The 21,824-nt window shown below is 39.3% G+C and overlaps 1 protein-coding gene across 1 annotated transcript in view; it reads right to left on the reverse strand.

The window, feature by feature from the left end:
- Nucleotides 1–18,508, reverse strand: part of LOC121452774 (ankyrin repeat domain-containing protein 26-like) — a 31,816-nt gene extending 13,308 nt beyond the window's left edge. Inside the window, exons 1-6 of the mRNA XM_041659025.1 lie at nt 18,388–18,508; nt 15,787–15,979; nt 8,911–9,094; nt 7,295–7,432; nt 2,606–2,676; nt 1,889–1,982 (exon numbers count right to left, since the gene is read on the reverse strand). Coding sequence (XP_041514959.1) covers nt 1,889–1,982; nt 2,606–2,676; nt 7,295–7,432; nt 8,911–9,094; nt 15,787–15,979; nt 18,388–18,508 — 801 coding nt within the window. The remainder of the gene's footprint in view (nt 1–1,888; nt 1,983–2,605; nt 2,677–7,294; nt 7,433–8,910; nt 9,095–15,786; nt 15,980–18,387) is intronic.
- Nucleotides 18,509–21,824: the final 3,316 nt, after the last annotated feature.

Here is a 21,824-nt window from a genome sequence, read left to right on the forward strand (position 1 = left end):
ACTTGGCTTCATATAGTCTTAGGCCATGAACAAAAAGGAGAACATATTCTTTTCAAGAAGAAAACACAAATGGCCTCTAGTCTACCCACAGTGGAGTCCTTGTTCCTATCTGAAACTTCATGAGCACAGCCTATACTTTCCACATTTTAGTCTTCTGAGCTCCCAGACAAAAGTTCTCTTAAAGTTTCTATAAGCTTTTTTTCCAAACGTTTCTACATTCCTCACACAAATTGGTTCTAAGGGCCTGAGAACCACAGGGTTAGGTGTTTGACACAGCAATTACTCTGCTTCCTGGTGCCGACATTCTATATGGTTCAGGTTTCCCTGCCCCTGGTACAATTAATTAGAAAAAGATTTATTTCAGCACATGGCTTCAAAGGTTTAAGTCCCCAATCACTTGACATTTTATGCCTGAAGTGAGGCAGAAAACCATGGTGGCCTGGATGTGTTACTGAGGAGAAATCTCAGTTCATGGCAGTCATGGAGCAGAGCAACAACAATGAGGTCAAGGACAGATGTGTCTCCCGTCACTCTTCATAGACTCAGCTATGAAACAAGAGTGCATTAGTCCATTAGAGAAATCAGTGCCATCATGAGCCACTTCCCTCCAGTGATCGGATGCACCGGCCAGTGATCAATGCTTCAGCATTTAAGTCCTTGTGTGCATGAGCTGGGGCAGAAAGAGTGACTACATATCCAACAGCGATAACTACAGCTTTATAATGGAACTGTAAGCGTCTGGTAACTGTGACTTAAAAAACAACTACTGGGAGCAACGACTGCATTGTTCCAGTTTAGTGTTTATATTGCAGACTTACGATCTTAAGTTCTACAGGGGAAAGCATTCTCTTCTGCTTGGAAAACATTTATAGAGTTTTTAATATACATGATTATATTGACATACTGAACAATCTCTTTTCTCCTAAATTGGACTTTGACTAATAAGTCTTTGGCTAATGATCACAGATGAATATAAAAATTTCTTTTCTAGAATCCAGAGTGGAATCTGTGAAAGCTATCCTCTGGGAAAAATGTTTATATAATGACTTAGTACTCATTCCTGATGAGATATATGTTATAAGGAATTCATTGTCAAAATCTTGTGGGGAAGTCTTAGACTAAAATAGGTATCCCAAAGTCTACATCAAATAATTACTTTCCTGTAATTTTAAAAGCTTTTCTAGCCGGGTGGTGGTGGCGCATGCCTTTAATCCCAGCACTCGGGAGGCAGAGGCAGGCGGATCTCTGTGAGTTCGAGACCAGCCTGGTCTACAAGAGCTAGTTCCAGGACAGGCTCCAAAACCACAGAGAAACCCTGACTCGAAAAACCAAAAAAAAAAGCTTTTCTAAAAGCCAAGCAGAGATTCAATCACAGCCTCAGGATGCATAGTGCAGGCGAGGTGTGTAGCTCAGTGCTCATAATGCCTGGTTTGCATCTGTTGGGTCACAGGTTCAATCCCTATGCAAAACATCATAACAATCATAGCAGTAATAACTACATTAATAAATGTATTCCTTTTGTACACTGTATGTAAATTTTATACATGGTTTACTAAACAATCTTGTAAGAGCAGCACTATTTACAATAATCAAAACATAGAAGATGTCTACATGTCCTTCAGTGGGTGAGTGGCTAAAAATATAGGACACATAGACTGCCTTTAGACTCTCACACCATTTTAATTTAAAATTTGCTACCCAGATCATTAGTTTTATGAAGTCAGCAAACTTCTGCAAAGAGGAGTATGTGTGTTACTAATATAATTGTACACATTGGTATGAATACAGTGTGTTCACCAGTCAAACTGTTCTACTGCCTAAAACATTCCAAATACTAGAAAAATAAAACTTTATTTTCATTATTATGAGAAATAAGGGAATAACTTACCAAAATTTTTCCTAGTAGGTTCTTCTTTAACTGTTCAATTTTCTCTGCTTGCTTTCTTGCTGTAGATTTTAATTTGCAATTTTCAAGTCCAAGTCTATTATAATGTACATTTTAAAATAGTTACTCTTGTATGCCAAGTTTAAAAACATCTCATAATTTCTCAACAAACATCTTGAGTAATAATTATTTAAATTCTTTTTTTTTTTGATTTTTCGAGACAGGGTTTCTCCGTAGCTTTTGGTTCCTGTCCTGGAACTAGCTCTTGTAGACCAGGCTGGCCTCGAACTCACAGAGATCCACCTGCCTCTGCCTCCCGACTGCTGGGATTAAAGGCGTGCGCCACCACCACCCGGCTTATTTAAATTCTTAAAAATTAAAAAGTAACTAGAGGCAGAGGCAGTCAGATCTCTATGAGTTTGAGGCCAGTCTGGTCTACAAAGCTCTTATACAGACAGAGAAACCCTGTTTCAAAAAACCAAAAACAGAACAAAACAGTAAAATAAGTATCATTTTTCTAGCTATGTTTGTAAATAAGATGCAACATTTATGTAAAATGTGCAAAAATTATTATACCGCTGAACTGCCCCCAAGCCTCAATTGTGCATTCCAAGTAAATTAGGAATAACTCTCATAAATTGTCATGACTGGCATAAATCTCAAAGCACACTATTTATTTGCTTTGTTAATACTCAAGCCATTGTGCATGCTGCTGTGTACTTCTGAATGCAGTCGTGCATCTTCTGAACGCATTGTGCAGGCTCTATGTGTTGATCCAGTGCTTCTTGCAACTAAAATAAAGGGAGACATCCTTCACTAGTCATCAGGTGTACACATGCCCACTCTGGGCATTGCTGTCAAGTTTCAGTGGACTCAGTAGCCCTTCACCTGAAGAATGTGTTAGCTACTTTTTGTTGTTGCAACTGCAAAATTATCCAAATTACAGCACACATATCCAAAAGAGTCTCTTACAGTAAACTATGAGGATCTTAGGATTCACAGAGCCTAGAAGTCCTTTAAAAATTTACTGAGGCCTATACTATGAGTGAAAGGAAATATTATTTTGGATTTATGTGTTATCATGTTAGTTACTTTTCAAGTCACTATAACAGAATACCATACAGAAATAATGAGGAGAAGCCATGGCTCACTCATGGTTTGAGGAATACGTTCCATCATGTCTAGCAAACACTGTTTTGGCTGCAGGTGCTTATTATCTTGGCTCTTACAATTTTTCTGTCCCCCTCTTTGCAATGAATTCTGAACCTTTGGAAGAGGGCGTGTGACACAGACATCTCATTTAGAGCTGAGCCTCTCACAATTCCTTACACTCTGCATTTGACTGATTGTGGATCTCTGCACTGTTATCATCTACTGCAGAAAGGAACCCTACTTACAACATTCCAGGGCTTATTCAGCCCTGAGCTACATATTCCCCCATATTCTTCAAGCAAAGCAGTTCCAAAGGCCCACAAACCACATAATTGGGTTTATTTCAGCAATAACTCCACTTTTTGGTACCAATTTCCAGTGTTAGTTTCCTTCCTCATTGCCATAGTATAAAACCTGCCAGGAAGTGACTCAGGAGGAGAGCAATTTATTTTATCTCAGTTTTACGGTGGGGAACACAAGTCAGCTGGGGCTCAATGTGTGGTGGCAAGCATTTGCAGCACAGCTTGCTGTATTTCTACCAGTCAGGAAGCAGAGACTAGAAATGGAGCAAGGCCAGCCTACATGCCTCAAGACCTGCCTCCCTGTAACCCACACCCTTCATCCAGGCCTCACCTTCTCAAGATAACTTACTACAACAGACCAAGTACATAAACACATGTGCCTGTAGGAGACCTTTTGCTTTCAAGCCATAACAACACTAAAAACAACAAAATTGATAACATGGAGGAAAACAATACATTCCCCATGGTGAAAATTTAAAATTGTGTTCCAAGGACTCCCTCAAGTGTGATCTGAAATGTCCACACATATATAAATGACTGTGGCAGTTCCAATCATCATAGTAATCTGAACAATACATTCGGTGTCTGCGCACAAGTCTAAATACTGGGTTAAAGCCCAGATTCAAGCATCACTAGCTATGTGGTCCCAGGTAAGTTATCTTTCTGTTTCCGCTTCTTCTCTGTAATGGACACAATAATAGTACAGAATTCACTGGATATTCAGGAAGGTAAATGACAGGATATACAGAAAGAACTTCAATAGGCTGATAGTATAAATTATACTGTCATGGGTATTATTATTATACTTTATGCTTACTAGAACTTGGTGTTCTTAACAAGAGATATGCCAGTGGATGAAATAACCTGTGTGAAGTGAACTAATCATTCTTTCCTCCTAGAGAGTGTAACAAATGGGGACTAGGAGGTCCAGAATACATTCTGAAAACCCCACGAAGCCATTAATATCACTAACCTATTGAACCTTTGCCCACTTATCAATATTTACAACCCGTTTGTTCTCTGGACTCCTTGGTGGGCAGTGATGATGAAACACAAGGCAAATGCTGCCTCTCGGGTTGAGGACTATGCAAGTGGCATGGTCATCAGAGGCAGGCAAGAGCCAGTGGCTAAAAATATTGGACTGTAGTAGAATTCCTGAATCAATTCATTCCCAGTCACTGTTCATGCGGGGAGGCTTTCGTGTGCACTCTGATGAATACTGAAGACTATATGGAATGATGGCCATCAGAAAATCTGAATCCAGAGCATTTTAGGTGGCAAATTATTATATAGTCATAAATTCCAGCTCCGACTGCATAATAAAGAATGATGGTGATTCTCATTCTTTATCCATAATGAGAAAATGCAAAACAATTCTGCACTGTTAAAGTGAATGCTATTAATTTTATATTTAATTATATAGCCTATTTAAAATGAGAGCCTAATTATGTCAGTGTCTTAAATAAATTATTGCTATGGTATGAAGAATGTAATTTTTTCTTTTATTTATTAGCCTATTTCACTGTACATAGTGGCAAGTTTCAAAAATACATTTTCATCTGTATATATCATAAACTTTAACTATATTTAACCCCAGGCAACACTGTCCTTTTCTCCCTTTCTCATTCCCCTTTAGGCTAGGATAGCTCCTTCATTTCCCAAAATTGTCTTCTTATCACTTACATGGTATTCATATCTACCATATAAATACATACATATGTGTATATATATAATTTTGTTCTTTTATGGTATATTAAAATTCTACATTGCAGCATGCCATTTTTCCCTTTATCTGCTGATCTGCTGATGGACATCTGAGTTGGTTCATTAAATTGACTGCTGTGAATAATGCCACAATAAATATGGCTGTGCAGGCACCTGGGTAGTCTGCTGACTTAGACTGGAAGAGTTCATCTTAACCTAACAACTGTTAAGTGCACATATTTACACTTATTTAACAACGAGACATCTAGCTTTGTGCAGTGGCTTATGTAGGCCTGGAATCCAAGCGTTTGGGGGGATGGGACAGGAGAATCACAAGTTCCAGGCCTACCCAGCCTATATATTGTGCTTCAGCTCATCTTGGCTGCAACATGAGACCTTGTGCTCCCAAGCAAATGGACACAATTGGTCAGCAAGAGCAAAAGAAGGGAAATGATCAAAGCAGCCTAGGAAACTCTAGAATAAAATCCAGTAGTAGGGAGATGACATATTGTACTCCATAAATGAGAGTTCTCAGCAGCACTTTCAGGAACAGCCGGGTGGTTGTTTGAGTGACAATGGCTCATGTATTTAAATGTCTGGTCTCCAGTTGGCAGAACTGTTTGGGAAAGATTAGGAAACACGCTATTCCTAGTTAGTCTCTCTCTCTCTCTCTCTCTCTCTCTCTCTCTCTCTCTCTCTCTCTGTGTGTGTGTGTGTGTGTGTGTGTGTGTCTTTCTCTGCTTTCTTTTCATAGACAGGCATGCAAGCTCTCAATTACTTCAGCACCATGTCTACTGCCATGCTCTCCAACAGGATGGTCATGGAACCAGCCTCTAAAACTGTAAGCCCCAATAAAGCCTTTCTTCTGTAAGTTGCTCTAGTCATAGTGTTTCTTCCCAGCAAAAGAGAAGCAACCAAGACAGCCAGCAAGTGGAGCCTTGACATCTCTCAGCTGGTGAGTGGTAAGTGGCACAGATACACAATAAACAGAAGGAAAATGACTGACACTTGAAATTACATAAGTTGCATTATTTTAAGAGAAATAAGACACACAAAAAGGACTATATCTGGGACATTAAGGAGACAAGGAACAGACTGATGGGTTTTTAGCACAGAAGACAAGGGAGGGACCAGTCACTAGAGGTTTCCCAGATAAAAAGTGTATGGTTTCTTTTTCAAAGTAATGAAAACAGTTTAAAATTGCTTGTGATGCTGGAAGTAGTTATGAAACTCTGTGTGTATATTAAGAAACAGTGAATTCTATGTCAAATGTATAAACTATTTAGTATTACAACTGTTATATCTAAATAAAGTTGCCTTTTAATACTCCATTGACAAAATCTATATAATATCTCATTGATTTACTCTGAATATTAAGTATTAAACTTGTTCCTACTATTTATGTGCTTCAAAATATGCCTAAAATATAAGAGAAATACCTTATCTTTCAAATCCTTTAAATTCCTTTGGAGAAGGGTATAAAGGCCTTTCTATAGTGTTATCTTGAAATGTCTGTATGAAATAAGTAGGTCCAGATCTGAGCTTAGAGACCTGTCTTACTGTGAGAAAAACTGTGCAGCAAATACCTGGGCTCCAGCCACCACACTGTAGAAATCACAGCACAGAAACCAAAGCGTTTGTTCTGGGTGAGACTTAGTGGTAGCAAGGTTCTCTGTCTACACTACAGTGTATCATTGCTGTCAAAAGCTCTTTGTGCTGAAATACAGATTTGGAGGGAACTGCTACTCTTCTGGAAAAGAAGAAAATGACGTCTGAAATATGATCTCTGCTGGCTGTGCTTTTCCTCCTTATCAAATGTTGGGACAAATAAGCAGATCTGTCCATTAACAGATCAAGAGGGAGAAAACACAGTCCCAATGCAGATGATTGAAACATTGTTATCAACAAGGCTTTTGTGACCATGTAAAAATGAATCCTTGTGGATGAGACTACTGTGAAAGACATTACTCTATGGTGCCTAAAATTGAACATGAATGAACATTTAGACAAGGCTACTGTGAATTTCATTACTGTTTTGTAAACAGTTGGACTTGAATTAACATTACTTTATCCAGCTTTCTGAAAAAGCCATTCCCATATCAAATTGTGTATTAGTAAGTATATCCACATAGAATTTTGAAAAGTGCTCTGTACTTTTTATGAGCCCTTTAATTGTCTTGAAAAGCTATGCACACATACAGATACATATACAGAGACTAAAGTCTAAAACGGAAGAGACTGAAGACAGTACCTGGGAACTGATTTTCTCTTGTGCCATTTTCAGCTCCTTTTGTTTGTGAAGGTGATTTGCCAGGATCTGGTCCTGCAGGATTCTGGCATTCTGTTCTTGCGAAAGCTGCCTCTCAATGTCATTCCGTTCCTCTATAGCCTAGACACATTCAGAGAAGGATTTATTCTTATACCACGTGACAAGATAAAACCATATTAAGAGACAAACTTCGAAAAAATGTTCAAAGAGTGGATCAAATCCTCAGGAACCTGCCTCCCACATGAATCAGTCGTTATTTGATCACATAAGTGATAGCCAGCTTTTTCGGCAGTAAAAACAAAACTTGGTGCTGGGAACACAGCTCAGGTGGCAGGGGGCTTGCCTGAGGCCCTGGTTCCGTTCAGAACACACTGTAAAATCAGAAATTGCGGCACATGCTGGTGATGCAAGATCTCCAGAGGGCAGATCCAGGAGGATTAGGAGTTCAGTCTGAAGATACTTGAAGATGATTCTGGAGCAGGAAAGGCACAAACTTAGCCTTGAAAGGACACAATGAAGGTTCTCAGACCGCTAGCTAGCACTTCGTGAAATCGCCATGGAAGCCCAAGACCGTCTACTTGGACTTGGATCAATAGGGGAACAGGGAGGACTTAGAGGCCCTAGAGAACATCCAACCCAGAGTCGATCCAGCAGACTCCCAGCCTTAGGGACCCTCCCATCCCAAGGGGTTGCTTTGGCTTTCTTGCTTTCTCTATTGCTTGGTCTTTTGCTTTTGCTTTTTCTTAGATGCTCACTCAGTTCTTTGTTCATCCCAGGGAATGGACAACTTCCAGCACTCTCATGACACTATTTTTATTTAGAACCTAAATAATACTGTCATTTACCACATAAGAAAACACAGTGGTCCCGTAATGAGACAGGAGCTAGCTGCCCTTTGGTAGTGCGGGCAGGACCCATGGTCGATCACCAGCTAGTCATATATCACCTGTGACCCCTTCCCTGACTGGATAAAAGTTCTTAGGTAGAGCCAAGACAGCATGCACAGGGCATAGCGATTTCTCATTAGCCGGGCCCATTATGTGCACAGAAAGACCAATCCCTGGAGAGCCTATCAGGCTCCACTGAATTCTCTCTATAGAACCCATGAAAGCAAGGGTAACACAAACGATCAGAGCAGCACGACGGTGTTTTTCTTTTGGAGCCTGTCCTCGTCTGGTGAATTCGTTCTCAATTTTCCTTAATGAATCTGTATTTTCTTTATTTTTCTGTGTTCACATTTCCTTATTCTTTGTGGACATGAAACAGTGAACTTGGAAGCCATTGGCTGAGGGTGGCTTTGGACACAGCTGAGTTTGCATGACCCAAGCCTCCCTAGTAAGCATAAAGAGAGAGCTAAGAAAGTCTCCACTCCACTTAAGGATGCCATAAGGCTGAGACTGCGTTGCCTGGGTGATGAGTTAGGTGGGTTACACTTGCGTGAATGCACACTTTTGATGACTGCAGATCTATGTATTTCTCAGATCATGTCCCATATGTAAGTAACATATGATTGTGTATGTTTATATTCAATATATCCAAAGGTATAAGCAATACTGATAAAAACAAAACCCAATTTTATTTGTACGTGATTATCTTACTTTATTAAGACTATTTCCTGCAGTCTTCAATTCCACATCCAGTTCTCTAACACGCATCTCAAGCATTTGTTTCGTTTTAACTTCTCTATTATACTGCTCTTCTTTTTCTCTTAGCTGAGTCTTCATTTTTTCATAAACCCAGGCAGCATTTTTTCTCTTCTCTTCCTCTTGTTTTAAAGCAAATCTGCGGTTTAAAAATGCTTATGTTAGGAATGCATTTTGTTAGAAATATTAGTTTGCTGGGCTCATCATTTATTTAATTTTATCATAAAGTGTCTATGTTCTAGAGTATTTTTGAACCCTCCTCTGAAGACTCTTACTTACTGTTGCCCCTTCTGACGTCACGCCTCCATTTTCAAACACACACAAACTGGGTATAGGTTTTCAAGTAATTGGCCGCCTCAAGACTAGTCAGGGACAATATCAAGTCAAACACCAACAAAGGCAGAGGGTGCTGTCACCTTCAACAAGGTGACATACTTATCATAAGTACAGAGTGACACATAGTTGCCACCTTACAAAATTTAAAGCGATCAGGAAGGAACCCAAGTCAAAAGGGGGAGATGAGATGCTCTCTGTCCCTTGTCAGCCTTTTTGCAACGCACAACACAGAACTCATGACTTGTTTGAACAATTTTATGTAGGTGATAAGAAGGAGGTGCTTTGGGCGTAGCCACTTTTCACTGGACTCCACAGCAAATTTCCTATTCAATGTTAACCATTGACTTGAATTCTACACAGAAGCAAATGCCACACACACACATACACATGCAACCATGGACGCATGCACAGACGTGCACACATGCATGCACTCACACATGCATATACATGCACACATGCACACACACATACATGCACACACACATTCACAAACACGTTATATTGATAAACTGCCTCACCAAAAAATTGGCTCTGGCGATGAACTGGCCTCCCCACTCAGATACATGTCTCAATCTGTCCTCCTGATCTCTCTCCTGGGTCAGGCTGCCACCTTACTGTGCCAAAGAGAAGGAGGGCAACAGAGCAGCCCAGGAGTAAGAAGAGCTAAGGAGTAAACCGTTCCCAGCGGAGAGGACTGCTCTACAGGATCTATCTCGAAAGGATGCCTACCGAAGAAAGTAGCCATGCTCTATAATAGTAAGAATTCCTTATGGGATGCTCTATGTTGTCACAGCAACAAAAAGTGACTAATACAAGTACATAGAAAGTAACAACATTTATTTAAATACTGAAGAATCAAACCATCAGGATTGATCAAAGGAAAAAAACCTACTGAGATCCACTCCCAGAACTCTTTGTGTTGCCTACACCACCCCACTCCATACCAATTTCCAGATCCTCCTCCAGGGTCTAGCCTGGTGAGTACCCCCAATACTTGTCTGCCACATCATGCCAGAGAGAGCCTGCGTCCTCCAGCCAGTACCCTAGCCAAGTCTGACGGCCCCTGTCTGGCAGTGGAGACCTTTAGGCTTCCACAGGGTCCCCAATCCCACAACCTGACCTAGTCCCACAACCTCCTCCTGTACTGCAGTCAAAATCTAGGTTTCCACCAAGATTCAGTCTACCATCATTCATGAGGCCTTCACAACCCCATGCCACGTGCAGACTACCCATGTCCTCCTCCAGGCTCTGTCCTGGTGAGGACCACTGACCTCTTCATCCATACCCTCTCTACCGTCTCCCACAATGAGTGGACCAGCCTAGTCAGGCCTTCGCTGCCTTCACTGCAGAGGAGCTCTAGGCTTGGTTCAGTATCCTCCATGCCCAACTGGCACACAACACAACTCTCCCAGGTCATGGCCAACTTTGCCGTTCAGACCTATCTATCCCCACACTCTCAGCTTGGAACGAGAAGTAATTCCTGTGTACCAGGCCAGTCTCCTCTGCCTACCTGACGGCCATTTCCAAGCTCCAGATCCACGCCTGCTTCAGCATGTTCTCTCTCCCCAGCACTGCTCCATCCATGACAAAATAAAGACTGAGAAAGGAAGCCTACATTCCCAGATCTCACCTAAGGAATGCTAACAATAGGAAAGATCAAGCCGGTATCTCCTCTCCAAAATCCACCTGTGCCGTAGAAATGTTTGCCCGTGAAACTTACCTAGATGAACTCCAGGACACAGAAATTAAAAGAAAAAGTATAAACCTCCTCAGAGAATTCAAGCAGTTTAAAGAAAACAAAAGAAACTGTTCAGTGAAATCAGGGAGAAGAGCTTAAGTGGCGTCCAAGAAACACAACCATAAAAGGCTGATGGAAGTGAGGAGGGCAATCAGGACTTGAAAGCAGAATTAAATAAAGAAACAGAAACACCAAAGAGAACTCAAGCAGAAATGAAGAAGGAACTGAAAACTCAGTAGCCCAACTAGAGAACTCAAAGGAAAGCCTAGCAAATAGAACGACTCAAGTGGAAGACAGAGTGTCAGGTCTGGAAGATAAAATAGAGGATCTAAACCAAATAAGCAACAAACGTGAGAAAATTAAAAGCACAGGAAAAAGCTTTTGAATTATAGGCATAGCTGAGGGAGACGAATCCCAAGTCACTGGCATAAAGCATGTATTAAATAAGCACATAGAAGAAAATGTACATAAACAAGAAAAAACACACCCATATGAATATAAGAAGAAAATGTACATAAATAAGAAAAAAACACACCCATATGAATATAAGAAGCACACAGAACATAATATAGACAAGACCAGAAAGAAAATTCCCCCACAGCATACCATTCTTAAAACACTAAGTAACACAAAGAGGAGAAAAAAACACAGGAGAAAAAACACAGGAGAAAAAAACACAGGAGAAAAAAAAATACAAGTCAGATATAAATGAAAATCGATTAGAATACAGCTAATTTCTCTATGAAAACTTTTTTAGCCTAAAGAGTCTAGAGTAATGCACACCAAGTCCTAAAAACCAATGACAAAAATGTAGACTAATATATTTATGAAAACTATCTACTATGATTGAAGAGAAAAGCAAAACTTTCCACAACATTATCTCCCTATAAAAATGTATATCCAAAAATCCAAGCCTGAAGAAAATATAGGAAGCATTATTTCAGGCTGAAGAGAATGAACATAGGAGAGAGACTGTGAAAAGGAATACAAAGTGGTAACTACTAAAGCAAAAAACATGCCGAGAATACAAACAAGACCAAAAATCAACAACATGATCACAACTAACACACATTGGAATAGCAATGGCCGCAATTCTCCAATCAAAAGACACAGACTGACTGAATGGATCAAGAAACAAAACCCACCAATCTGCTGCCTATAAGAAACACAGCTTAGGGGGCTGGAGAGATGGCTCAGGAGTTAAGAGCACTGGCTGTTCTTCCAGAAGTCCTGAGTTCAATTCCCAGCAACCACATGGTGGCTCACAACCTTCTGTAATGAGATCTGGTGCCCTCTTCTGGCTTGCCAGCAGAATACTGTCAACATTATAAATAAATAAACACATAAACCTTAAAAAAAAAGAGGAAATACAAAAAAAAAAAAAGAAAAGAAAAGAAACACAGTTTAAATTTAAAGACAGGTATTGCCTTTAAAGACAAGGTGAAAGACTGGACCGAAGTACTCTAAGGAAATGGGACCAGGAAGCAAGAAGATGTCACTATCCTAATATCTGACAAAATATCATCAAATGAAACGAATCAGAAGAGGTAAAAGTATAGGAAATTTATCCAAATCAAGGGAATATATAAGCAGGAAGACATTTCTATTCTAAGCAGATATGCACCAGAGTCTGGGATACCCAATCTCAGAAAATATCAACAACTGGAAGACACAGATTAACATCAATAGTAGGCGATTTCAGTATCCCACTTTCTCCAATGTACAGGTTACCTGGACAAAACAAAAACAGAAAACATCAAAATTAATTGCCTTCACACATCAGAAGAATTTAACAGATATCTACAGCATATTCTGTCCAAACACCACAGAATTCACATTCTCGCCAGCAGTACACAGATGCTTTTATAAAGCAGACCATATACTGTGACACAAACAAATACTTACATATTCCTAAAGACTGAAATCACTGCTTATACCTTATCTCACCAGAGTGCAATAATCTTAAAGTTGACAGCAAAACAAAACAAAAACAATACACCTCTAGTAAATACACACACCCGTGGTTATTAAAACACTCATTATACACCGGGCGGTGGTGGCGCACGCCTTTAATCCCAGCACTCGGGAGGCAGAGGCAGGCGGATCTCTGTGAGTTCGAGACCAGTCTGGTCTACAAGAGCTAGTTCCAGGACAGGCTCCAAAACCACAGAGAAACCCTGTCTCGAAAAACCAAAAAAAAAAAAAAATAAATGAATAAAACACTCATTATAAAACAATGAATGTGTCAAAGAAGAAATCAAGAAAGAAATAAAAAATACTTTCTGGAACTGAGTGAAAATGAAAACCTCGGGGGACACATTATAAGCAGTCATACAGGGAAATTTATTTATTTTTTTTATGTCATGTTATTTTTCTTTTTTTATTACTTTATAAATAATACCAATCAAAATTTCCACTTCCTCCCTGTTGCGGGAGGTCCTCCCACTCCTCCAGCCTATCACCGCTGAGGTACCAGCCCACTGGGGCGTGGTTTCTCTCCCTTTAAAAAAGCGGCCACTTCCCTCTCCTCTCTCTCTTCACTTCCTGCTCCGCTGGCAACTAGACTCCTTTCCTGGTTGCGTAGAGGGCTGTTGCCTGGGACAGTGATCTGTAAGTTTTTTCCCCTTTAAATAAATACCACCCTAATAATCATAACCCCGAATTGGTGTGGCATTGTTTGTGACTTACGCCTTCACCTCCCCTCCTCCCTCTTCCCTCCCGCTCCCCCACTCACCCCCTCCTCTCCCCTTCCTGTCCTAAGAGAGGGCAGGGTACCCTCCCATACAGGGAAATTTATAGCTCTAAGTGTCTACATTAAAAAAAAATTAGAGTGCAAACAAATAGCTTAATGATGTAACAAAAAGAGGTTGAAAAATAAAAACAAATCAAATCCAAACTCAGTTCATGGCAAGAAACAATAAGAATCAGAGCTGAAATTAATGAAATAAAAACACAGAAGACAATACAAAGAATCAACAAATCTAAGAGCTGGTGCTTTGAGAAAATAAACAAAGCTGACAGACCCTAGGCTCAACTAAAAAAAAAAAAAGACAGACAGAAAGAAAAAAAGAAAGGAAGGAAGGAAGGAAAAAGAAGAAGAAAATTAACAGTCAGAAATGAACGGAAATATTACAACAGACCCTAAAGAAATTCAGAATATTATATTGGAATATTTTAAAAACATGTACTCTATGAAGTTGGAAAATCTAAAAGAAATGAGTGATTTTCTAGATTCAGCCAAAATTAAATAAAAAAGAAGTCAACAACACCAACATGACCAAAAAAAAAAAAATGAGGAGATTGAAATAGTAATAAAAGCCTTTCAGCTAAGAAAAATTCAGGACCAGGTGTGTTCACAGCAGAATTCAACCAGGCATTCAAAGATCTAGCCAGGCAGTGGTGGTGGTGCACACCTTTAATCCCAACACTCGAAAAACAAACAAACAAACAAAAATCAAAGAAGATCTAGAACCAATCCTTCAAAATAAAGAAACAGAGGAATACTCCCAAAATCCTTCTATGAAGCCAGTATCAATCTAATACCCAAACACATTATGTGGTATAAACTGGGGATTTCTTTCTTAATGACTTTACCAGCTCTCTCTCTCTCTCTCTCTCTCTCTCTCTCTCTCTCTGCATTTCTCTTAGCAAAGTCCCATCTCTAACCAATTTTGGGAATGAGCCTTCCTAGTACAGTAGAACATAAAACAATATTTATGTCTTTTAGCACAAAATGTACCTCTTGCCCAAAAGATGAACTCTGACCTGAAGCTCCCCTCCCAAAGCCACATCTGGCTGACTTATTCTGAAACTGTGGAGAGCTAGAAGGTTGCAGACCACAGTTATCACGGGATATCTTTCACTTCCTAAACAACCATGTATTGTCCTCTGAGTGAGCATCTCTGACTAGACTACCCAGTGAGAACCTTTTTAAAAGATACCATTATACTTAACCCTAAGTTTAAGAATGTTAGCGGATAGCATCTTGGTCTATAGCAGATACTTCTCTGTTTTGCATATTTGACACCAGTCGAAGTGCGGTGTCTCTGACTCTTTTGCCTGCACTTGGGACTCTTTTCCTCATCCAGCCTTAATATGAGACTTTGTGCCTAGTCTGATTGTGTCTTGTTATGCCATGTTCTGCTGACATCCTGGGAGACCTGTTCTTTTCTAAAGGGAAACAGAGGAGCAATGGTGGATCTGGGAGAGGGGGAGGTCGGAGGGGGGACTGGGAAGAGTGGAGGGAGAGGAGGCTGCAGTCAAGATGTATTGCGTGAAAAAAAAATAAATAAAAATGCCTTAATTTATAAATTGTGACCATATTGGTATTTGGGGCCATGGCTACTTACATTTGTCTCTAGAATAAACTGTTATTCCCTCTGAGGTGATAGCTCATTTTTTGTGTCAATGCCAAAATTTATATAGTTCGCAAGATTAAGAGTGCTGCCTCTGCTGTTTCCCCCCTTCCTCCTCAATTTCCTCCTCCTCCTTCCCACCCTCCTGTCTTCCTTCTCTTCTTCGCCTTCCTCAGCAGTGTTTCCCTATCTGCCTTTGGCCTTGAATTTGAGATTTATTGCCTTTGCTTCCCAAATGCTGGGATTACACACACTGCCACAACCAGCTCAAAATTTGATTCCCCACCTCCCGTTGAAGTTATGGGGATTAATACCTAGGGCCTTCCACATGCTGGGCATAGTATTCTACCACTAAGCCATAACCCCTAACACTTAGACATCGTTAACATTGAGATGTCATACCTTAGATTGCAGAGTTCTTGTTCCTGCTTTATTTTCTCATGTTCGGTGTCTGATAGCTTCTTATGGAGTCCACCCACTTCACTCTCCACAGCTCCAAGTTTTCCCAGAAGTGCTTTGCAGTGGCTATCCTTAAGTTCTATTGACCTTCTATATGAATGAACTGCGTCTTGAATTTTTAATAGGCTACCAGAATCTGAATCAGGGAGACACCAACATGAGGATAGAATAGGTGAGTACATTTTGCATATGAAGGACAGTCTGTTGTCACATTCATGCATTCTCATACTGAGTATATAGGGCATAGAAAGGGGACAAAGCAGCCGAGTGAGAAGATCACTTTTAGTGCCACATAACACGATAGGACAACTATGCTTAACATTAACTATTTCACAGTAGCTAGTGGACAGAACTTTCAATGTTCCCACAGCTAAAAAGTGACGACAGCTTGAGGTTATAGATATATAAAAGCTATGTTTTGGTAATTATACATCATGATATGTATTAAAATGCTATACTAAGCCCTATAAATATAAGTAAAGATATGTTCCCATGTGTTAGTAAAATAAAATGCTATTTTACAAAGTGAATATTATTTTATCAAGATAGCTAAAATGCAGATAAAACTGATAAAATATAGAAATACCCACACACGTATACATATGTGTGTGTGTGTATATATATATATATATATATAGAGAGAGAGAGAGAGATGACTGATAGATAGGCAGACCACACACACACACACACACACACACACACACACACACACATTGCACAAAGACACGGAAATTCTAGCAACATGAAAATATAAAATGTTATCCATGAAAATAAATGCAATCTATTGCTTAGTAGCTTGAGGATATGCTCAGATGTTAATGCTTGGCAGTCTAATGGTCAGTGCAGGACCACAACTCAGGTTATTTTTATCCTTATTTTTAATTAAAATTGTCAATTATTTTTAATTGACAAAATGATTATAAAATTCACATTGACATCAATGGCTAAGGAACTGAGGAATATTTTCAAGGCTTGTTTAATCCTTATGACTATATAAAAGCAAGTGCAGATAAAAATCAACCAGAAAGCTATATGGAAATGCAAAAAACCAATCAATAAATTGTAAAGCTATATGGAAATGCAAAACACCTAGACTATAAAATTACCCTGAAAACCTGTAAGAACAGAGTCCATTTACGATATAACAAACATATAGTAATCAAAACAGTATGACACTAGAATGAAGAAAGCCAAATAAATCCGTGAAGAACAGCAGAGCCTACGGGAACATATCGAACATTTAAAAGCAAGCACAAGCTACCCTGGAGGGGAGAAAGGATAGACTTTCCGACATGTGGATCAGGAACAACTGGATATTTGCAGCCACAAAATGAACTTGGCTCAAATCTTACACTGCGTATGAAAATAAACTCAAAATGGACCTAAAACCTCTAAACCAAGACTGGGCTAGATGAAGATTATTAGCTATGACCCCAAAATCAAAATCCATAACTGAACAAAACATAAATTGGATTTTATAAAAATTTAAATTCTTGCTCTTCAAAATATCTTTACTAATGTTAGGGATGTAGTTCCCTGTTAGAATGCTTACCTAGAATGTGTGGGGCCCTGAGCTCATTCTCCAGTATAAAAGAAAACAGCACTTAAGAAAGATACTATAAAGAGAATACATAGACAACCCAAAAACTGGAGTGGAGACAGCTGATGAAGGAATGATATCGAGAAAATATACAACAAACTAAAACTAAAATCAGACAAATAAGCAATTTGGCTCTTTTGTTTTTGTTTTTGTTTTTCGAGACAGGGTTTCTCAGTAGCTTTGAAGCCTATCCTGGACATGGAGAAATGCTAAGCATTGCTATTGATCTGTGTTATATGTAATTGTGTTATATGTGTTACAACCCATGGGGAAGGTTAAAACAACCGACAACATCTATGCTTCTGAAGGAAGGGACTGGAAGATGGTACAAACATGGAAATGATTTTGTGAGCTCTTAAGCACACGTAGAAACAGTGTTGTGAGGGTAGATCTGTTGCTATCTTGATATGGTGCCTAAATGTGTGTTTAGCATACGTCAACATGTTTAACAACATGTCTAAATTTTCAAATGATATACTTTGTGTATATATAGGAAAGAAAAGCTCCATTACAAGGACAAACTTCTGAGGCACAAGATGGACACACAGCCATGCAGCATAAATGAAATTAGACCAATTGTTGGATCTTAAGCAAGGTGTTGACATGACTGTATCTTAATTGCTAACAACAAATGATTAGGGTTCTGAAGTAGATCTTGGTCTCAAGAGATGGATGAGGTTAGCAGAGAAACAATTCCAAAGCATTCCAAAGTTTTCCTGGTAGACTGACCTAATCATAGTAAACACTCAAGAGAGAAATAGTGGCTTTAAAATCCTAGACCTATCACTCACACTGAGGCAAATACAGTAGGAATAATAAAATTTCTGGCTAACCGTATATGAGTCTCATTGTGCCCCTGCCATGCACTGAGACACATCAGTGCTCGGGGTGCAGCGCGAGGGAATGTGACAGCTGCTGCTCTTTTCTAGGTGCAGTGGGCTTACCTTTGCATTCCAGGCTAAGATGTTCAATTAGTTTTAATACAGCTTCATAACTAGGGCAAGAAAACCTGCCGTACTCTGAGGCTGTTTCAGACGACCGAGTTAAGTCATCAAAATCTTCCATCGCAGGCGGGTTTTCTTCTTGACCTTTAAAATAAATCATACCAATTCAAAATGCAGTTTAATAATTTAATACATACTATCAACACAGAAGAGGCAAATGTGAACACTTTTTTATAGTTAGAACCATAGGGGTTTCTGAAGAAAATTGATGTTTTTGATGGGAGGAAGCTAGCTATCCATGAGACAATGTTTCTTGATCTCATTTTAAAAGTTAAATGACTTCACCTAACAATAGATTCTTTTTACTTTATCTTTCATTAGATATCTTTTAATATTGCCATATTAGTGTATATTAGCAATACAAAATTTGGGGGTTCATTATGACATTTCCATGCATGCATATATTTATGCACATATAATATTCATTCACTCTATACTCTTCTATCCTGTCTTCCTTTTCTTCTTTCCCTTCCACATCCCTGGAATCTTCCCTTTACTTGAAAAAAAAAAGCATAATTCTGCATTTTATAATGTATTCTAATAAAATATTACTTTGTTTATTTTTAAGCAGCCTACACCGTTGCCTTCAGTGTGGCCCTTTTGGATTACAAACCCATAAAATCCCTTTAAGACAAATGGTAAATCTGTGAAATACAGAAGAACGTCTATACCTATATCACTTTATATAAAATCACATTTATTATTTATCGTGTTCATAAAGTTTACAAACCATTTAAAAATAACTTTATATAAAGGTTATTTCTTTATTTGCCCCATTGATAATATTTGCAAACTATTGGAAAACAATACAAGGGTGATATATCTGTAATGGAAAAAGCAACATTAAGAGACAAAGGCTAGTATTATTAATAAGATGGCAAAATCAAACTTTCAGTTTAAGGAATAGGAAAACAACATTAGCTTCACTATTAAGTAGACATAAACCAGGCAGTTTGCTGTTATTGTCATTTTTTATAAAATAAGCCTTTATGAGAATCAAACTCAATTTGGAAAATGTTACTTAAATTCCTACTGGGGGAAACACTTTTAATTGGTAGCTTTCTCAGGAGCTACTCTGCAATTACTATGTATTACTCCAAGCACTGGGCACGTGTTGTATTCATTTCAATCCTCACACAATTGTGAGGTGGGTTACACATTAGTTACATTATAAAGAAATGAATTAGGAAACTTCCTGGGGTCCTGGTCCAGCAAGATGGCTTAGCAGGTAAATGCACTTATTTGCTGCCAAACCTGAGGTCCTGAGGATGCACAGGATCGATGGGGGACCTGACTCCACAAGTCGTCCTCTGACCTCCAAATGTGGCAAGGACATGTCCTCCCATCAATCAGCATAAACAAAATAACAAAGAAAGAAAGCTCGGATCACTCACCCAAGCAGACCAGTGGCTGCACGAGAATTTCAGCCATCGATTCTGACTCCAGAGCATGTTTCGTATGTGGTGATGTAGTATCTCCAACAATCATATACTGGCAGGTGAATTCCTATTATCACTCCACTTCTTGTTACAATCGATAATTTCTGAATCTTGCAAAATATTTGTATGTGAGTGTGTGTGCACACGTGCACATGTATGTGGTATATACACATATATGAGCACATGTGAAGACCAGAGGTCAGCCTGATGCTCTCAAATATTATTCTCTACCTTAATTACTTAAAAATATTTGTGGCGGGGAGGAGGCAGAAATCTTAAATAAATAAATAAATAAATAAAATTAAAAAAATATTTGTGTTTGTGTACGCATGTTTCACCTGTATGTAGTGTGGGCACCACATGTGTGCGGGGCGTCTGCAGAGCCAGAGAAGGTGTCAGATTCTCTGGAACTGGAGATAAGGATGCTTTGAGCCGCCAGGTCAATGCCGAGAACCCAACATGAGTCTTCTGGAAGGAGCAACAAGTGCTGTTAACCTCCACACCATCTTTCCAGCTCCCTTAATTAGTTTTTAATTTTACATGTATGTGTATTTTACATCCTTGAACATATGACTGTGTACCACGTACACGCTTGGTGGCTGGGAGATCATAAGGGAGCATTGGACCCACTGAAACTAGATTTACAGGCAGTTGTGAGCCGACATGCCACCGCTGGGAGCCAAGCCCAGTTCTCAGCAGCAACAGTGCCAAGTGTTTCTACCTGCTGATCTCTCTGAACCTCCCACCTTATTTTTTAAGACACTGTCTCTTGAACTTGGAGCGCACCATGACTGGACTTAGCTTTTGGGTCTAAGAGTCTCCTGCCCAAGCCTTCTAGTGTTGGGGCGACAGGAGCATCACTATGACTGGCACTTTTATATGGATGCTGGGGACCAAAACTCCGGTCTTTGTGCTTGACAAGCAAACGTTTTACCTACTGAGTAGTATCCTCACCAAATCTTGAAAATATTTTAAAAAATAAAGTAGCAATAAACATAGGCAGTGTGTGGGGAGCTCACTTTCTCCCTCAACCTCAAATAAATTCCTCAATGGGCATGTTTTTAGCTGTTTACTCATGCACCACAAACTAATGCACCACAATCATCCATCGTCACAGCCAAGTAGGGACACCGTTGGGGCTTAGGATCTAATGGTCTATGCTTGACCCAACTTTACTTGTTGATTACACATAAACAAAATCCCCCCTTTCCCTGGAGTCTGAACAATGGATAAACGGAAACACCTGGATTTTAGGGTCACTTACAATATCACAAATTTGAAGTCATTTAAGCGGTGTTAGTACGTTTTCCCAAAACCGTATAGCATCCCATATTTCTCACCTCTTTGCCGAAAACACAAGAGCGCACAGAGGGGTCTAGCCGTGTCCTCCAGCCAGGAGGGTTCAACCGTCCAGCCTTAGCTGCCGGGGGAGGGGAAACTGATAGGGGCGGGGATACGGTTTGGCGCAGTGGCTTCTGGGAGTCACTGACAAGGATTGTCCTGGAACTTGGTACTTTCTGCTTCCTTTGTTGGGAGGGGATTAAATATAACAGGTTTGTAAAAATTCTTCAGTATTTTCTTGTTAATACAAATATTTACTTCACGGGACTATTGTTTTTACATTTACTTGAGCTTTGTGTATTAATTTGTTAGACTTTTTATTAGCACCAGGCGGTATATTCTTTGCTATTTCTGTGATTTTTAAAAGAATACAAATTATTAATGTGATTTTTAAAGAATACAAAATAATTGAAATAATTCCATTTTATTGGCAGACTGAAGTGGAATAAATCTAGAAATCAGCAACAATACTATGGAAACCTAAAAACACAAGCTAGAATAATATACATTCAGAATAAATAGTAAGTCTTGAAGAAAACAGGGAAGAATTTTTTTAAATTCTAGAGTTAAATGAAAATGAAAACAGAGCCCAGCGGT

This window comes from Microtus oregoni, unplaced genomic scaffold (genome assembly GCF_018167655.1).
Source record: "Microtus oregoni isolate MIOR12 unplaced genomic scaffold, Mior012 000010F_ref0000083, whole genome shotgun sequence".
Taxonomy (NCBI): domain Eukaryota; kingdom Metazoa; phylum Chordata; class Mammalia; order Rodentia; family Cricetidae; genus Microtus; species Microtus oregoni.